Source organism: Citrus sinensis, chromosome 6 (assembly GCF_022201045.2).
Source record: "Citrus sinensis cultivar Valencia sweet orange chromosome 6, DVS_A1.0, whole genome shotgun sequence".
Classification (NCBI taxonomy): Eukaryota; Viridiplantae; Streptophyta; class Magnoliopsida; order Sapindales; family Rutaceae; genus Citrus; species Citrus sinensis.
Genome location: NC_068561.1, coordinates 14,565,795 through 14,570,962, shown reverse-complemented (window position 1 = coordinate 14,570,962; position 5,168 = coordinate 14,565,795). Strand labels below are relative to the sequence as shown.

The 5,168-nt window shown below is 35.0% G+C and overlaps 1 protein-coding gene across 1 annotated transcript; it reads left to right on the top strand.

The window, feature by feature from the left end:
• Positions 1-367: 367 nt before the first annotated feature.
• On the top strand, positions 368-2,158 carry LOC102610495 (aspartic proteinase PCS1). The gene has a single exon (XM_006480809.4). It carries the CDS (start codon positions 547-549, stop codon positions 1,876-1,878), a length of 1,332 nt encoding a protein of 443 aa, XP_006480872.1. The 5' UTR covers positions 368-546; the 3' UTR covers positions 1,879-2,158.
• The last annotated feature ends 3,010 nt before the right edge of the window (positions 2,159-5,168 follow it).

Below are 5,168 nucleotides of genomic sequence, written 5' to 3'. Positions count from 1 at the left end.
AAACAGTGAAAATATAACAAAGGAGAAAAAGAATGTAAGCCAGTGGGGGAATGGGGACTGAGCTTTGCTTCAAATTCTCATTAAAGTGACTTTAAGCACATGCCTGCCTCCGTGCCCCATACCAAAAGTGGCTTGAACTCTGGTTCTAAGTAGCAAGCTTATAGAAAGTAACACGCTCTTTTACCTCTAATGACATGACAGTAACTCTTTTTAGGAGTTAGATCCCAAGCCTAAATAGCTGGAAAAGAGCCGTCGTTATCACTAATATCAATCATATTTGCACGAAACTTGACAGTGACCACAAAAGCAAACTAAAACAAGTTGTTGGTGGTTGGTACTAGTTAGTAGTTACCAACATTGTTGTCTCGAAATCTTTCAAACGACGCCGTCTCCAAATCCACAAATCTCACTCTCAAGATCCAAGAATAGAAGAAGCTTCCAACTCTCTGACTCGGACTCCTTTGATTTCAGTTCATTGTGTTTTCCTTTCCCAGATTCTCTGTATTTTCTATTGCAGTACCCTGAAACAGAGGCTGTTTCATTACGATGAAAGGTTACATTTTTGGGTACAGTTTCTTGAACCCATGTCTAAAATCTCCGTATTTTTCACTCCTCCACGTTCTTTTGATCCAAATCCAGCTCGCCTTTTCTTCGCCAGATGTGCTAATACTGCCCCTCAGGACTCAAGAAATTCCATCCGGGTCCTTCCCGAGATCGCCAAACAAGCTTCCTTTTCATCACAATGTGAGCCTCGCAGTCTCCTTAACAGTGGGCACGCCTCCGCAAAACGTCTCAATGGTTTTGGACACCGGCAGTGAGCTCTCTTGGCTCCATTGCAACAATACCCGCTATTCTTACCCGAATGCTTTTGACCCGAACCTGTCCTCCTCTTATAAACCGGTTACTTGTTCTTCACCCACCTGCGTCAACCGGACCAGAGACTTCACCATTCCGGTTTCTTGCGACAACAACAGCCTCTGCCACGCCACACTCTCCTACGCGGACGCTTCTTCATCAGAAGGAAATCTCGCGTCCGATCAATTTTTTATCGGGTCTTCCGAGATTTCGGGTCTGATTTTCGGGTGTATGGACTCGGTATTCAGCTCCAGCTCGGATGAAGACGGGAAGAACACTGGCTTAATGGGCATGAATCGCGGCTCATTATCTTTTGTATCTCAAATGGGTTTCCCAAAATTCTCTTACTGCATATCGGGAGCCGATTTTTCGGGGCTGCTATTACTCGGTGATGCCGACTTGCCTTGGCTCCTCCCGTTGAATTACACGCCATTAATCCAAATGACAACCCCATTACCGTATTTTGATCGAGTTGCTTACACGGTTCAGCTTGAAGGAATCAAAGTCTTGGATAAATTACTTCCGATACCAAGATCCGTCTTTGTACCGGACCATACCGGGGCGGGTCAAACAATGGTGGATTCAGGTACCCAATTCACTTTTTTACTCGGCCCAGCTTACGCTGCTTTGAGAACCGAGTTCTTGAACCAAACCGCAAGTATTTTAAAAGTTCTGGAGGATCAAAATTTCGTTTTCCAAGGAGCAATGGATTTGTGCTACCGAGTCCCACAAAATCAATCGCGGCTGCCCCAGCTACCAGCAGTGAGTCTCGTGTTTCGGGGTGCCGAAATGAGTGTATCGGGCGACCGTCTCTTGTATCGGGCACCGGGTGAAGTGAGGGGAATTGATTCGGTGTACTGTTTCACATTTGGGAATTCTGATTTATTAGGCGTGGAGGCCTACGTGATTGGACACCATCACCAACAAAACGTGTGGATGGAATTTGATCTGGAGAGATCAAGAATCGGAATGGCCCAAGTACGGTGTGATCTGGCTGGTCAGAGATTTGGTGTGGGTCTTTAAGTGCAGGTCCCACAAAAAAATATTTTTTTATTAGGACACGTGTAATTAGTGATAAATAATATTTTTGTTTGGAATTATTGTGTAGTTTAAGGTTATCAATTATTCGTTCATTCAGCTCCCATGAATTAGTCATAATGGTAGCAAATTCTTCTTTTGTCCATTATTTAAGTGGCTTCTTAATAATCGTTTAGTTAAATGTAAAAGGGTTTATCACGGTACGCTATCATATACCGTACATCAACTAAGCAGTTGCTGCCTGCCAGTAACTACAGTTTTTGTTTGTTCTACGTTCTATTATAGAATTGATGTATGGTGCGAACACTGTACCTTAACAATTTCCTAAAAGTAATGGAAGTTTAGATTTGGGAACTTCGCCGCCGTATATGGGGGAATTATTTATGCCGATTTTGTCCTTCCATATTTTGATATATACTTTTAGAGAGGAAAATTTTATGACCAATGCTTTTGGCAAATTTGTTGCGTGATCGTTATGTTTATGGATTAGGCCACCTACTTTTATTCTTCAACGTTTGCATGAGGACTATTGATAGTCATTTGCGACATTTATTAATCTCACGTATTTATCGAAAAATATAATAACATACATATGATAAAATATTTTGAGTGTACACGAAATAGGATGAGATAAGATGGTATTAGATACAATATAAGATTGGACTATAAATGATCTTATATTGCGTTTAGTATGCCATTGGATTAGATAGCCACTAATATTATTTATACATTAATTTAATCAAAGTTATCTTATTAATTTATTTTATATATTAATCTAACTAAAATTATCTTAAATTAATTGTTACGCTACAATTTTGAAAGTAAATTTTCTCCACCATAAACTCATATTTTCATGTTAAGTGTCCAAAATTTACATCAGACGTTGAAAATAGCTAAAAAATAATAATGAAGTAATATAAATATAATCTAAATTAAATAAATTTATCGGTAAATATAAGCATTGAAAAAAAAAAAGAACCTTCCTATATTTTTTTTTATTTAAAACCTATTTATAATTTTTGAATAAGAGTTTATGCAATAATTCATTATAGAAAATAATAAGAAAAATTGTCTATAGATATGAAAATATATTATACAATAATGTCATTAGTCCATGTATATAAAGATATTACTCATCATTAACATTCAAGAATTTAGGAATTTAGTTTTGATTTTCTTATCAGTCATCTCGTGCCTTACGTTATGATAAATGTTTTAACTTTAACACTTTTATCCCAAGGTTTTCCTTGCGATAGATTTTTTAATTATTCACTTCACTAATCAGTCGGCCTAGAATTATTTTTCCTAATGTTACTCTTACACCAAACTGAAGATTGATATTATTATCCTAAAGTAACACAATCCCAACATATTTAATTATCACAAAACAGCCCCTTGGAGTAATACTAGAGCTTTTTTTTTTAACACAATATTTTTATACAAATTAATGTGACGCAATAATATTGATTATTGATAGGATGAAGAAAACAAATTTATGAAAATAAATTACTTTTAACTTTTCTCATGGTCGTCTTATTTTATGAAAATTGTTAGGGGTCGGAAACCCGTCATGTATTATATTGACATTGATGACGATAAAAGCCCAACACGATAGAGCTTGGCACCTTGAGCCCAAGTAAACAATGTTACCGAGAAATTTTTGGGTCAACTTTTGGAATATATGGCCCAACTTAATATTCAAGCTTTGTGGTTAAATGAGGATCATATCAAGTAGGGTTGGCAAAACCCCGGGCCGGGTCCGGGTATCGCAATGGCCGAACCCTGCCCGGATGTAATTTTGCCTGGTCTGGGTCCAGGCCGAGTTTTAATTCAGGTATCTAAATTTTATATTTTTTTAATATTATATGTGTACATATTTTTTATTTTTGGTAATTTTATAAGTTTTAAATTTATTTTAATAAAATTTGATATGAAAATATAAATTTTAAGTGTTTAAAAATTAGCAATACATAACTAAATTAGCAATACATAAAGTACAGATTATGGGTGATTAATTTATGCTTAAAACAATACAAAAGTATAGCCAACCCCTTTGCTCCCTGCCAAAAATAACATTAAAATTTTCCATGTACCATTCAACGCAAAATCACATGTCATATATATTTTTTTTGATGAACTTCGTTTCCCTGAATCTTCTCAAATTGAAGAAAGGGGTGAAAAAAAAAAACATTGGGTTCATTTTCGTTGTGAAAACAATTGGCTCCCACAGGAAGATGAGCCTAAACTTGGGTGAAAAACAATTGCTTAACTTTGAAAGCTATAGTGTCTTTAAAGGTGTATTAATTTGTGTCTTGTGAAGTGCATTATTGCTCTCGCAGCACCAAACCATGCACTTTCGGCGGGTAAAAGCTCATTTAGTCCATATATTTTAATATTAGTGTCTATTTAGTTCCCGTATTTTTTAAAATACCTCGAAACATCCTTACCATTAAAGTATTGATACCCCTACCATTACTTTTTATTTCTTTTGGCTTACTTTTACAATATTACCCTTTTATAATAAATTTTTTGTTTAGACATTAATAAAAAGAAAATAATTAAATTACCAATTTAACCCTAAAAAATAAAAAAAAATTATATTAATTTTTAATTGTCAAAAATTGTATGCAAACTATCAAGTGTGCAAATAGTGCTTGCAAAAAAATTAATATAATTTTATTTTTATTTTTTAGGGTTAAATTGGTAATTTAATTATTTTATTTTTATTAATGTCCAAACAAAAAAATTATTATAAAAGGGTAATATTGTAAAAGTAAGCCAAAAGAAATAAAAATAATAATAGAGGTATCAATACTTTAACAGTATGGATGTTTCGAGGTATTTTTAAAAATACGGGGACTAAATGGATACTAATCTTAAAATATAGGGACTAAATAGGCTTTTACCCTTAAAACTTTATATATGTGTAATAAATGAGTCAAATAAATATAAATATTTAAAATAATATATATTTATAATATTTTTTTAATAAAATATGGATTCCGGATTTATTAAGTGATGTACAAAATCGACCCGGCTTCATACCCGGACCGGATAATACCCGGACCGGATAATACCCGGCCCACAATGCCCGGATGCGGTCTGGGTCCGAACTGAGTGTGTATTTTTGCCACCTCTAATATCAAACAACCTACCTCTCCAATCTTACAATGTTCACCAAGCCTTTTCGGTAATAAATTTTTTTTGCCTTCTCCTTTTTTGGCCACGACAAGGATTGAAGTTGGTACAACTACAAATTCTATCCTGTAAGCTTT

Bases quoted from the DNA above. Each gene is read 5' to 3' on its own strand.
- LOC102610495 (XM_006480809.4), top strand. From the start codon at position 547: ATGAAAGGTTACATTTTTGGGTACAGTTTCTTGAACCCATGTCTAAAA.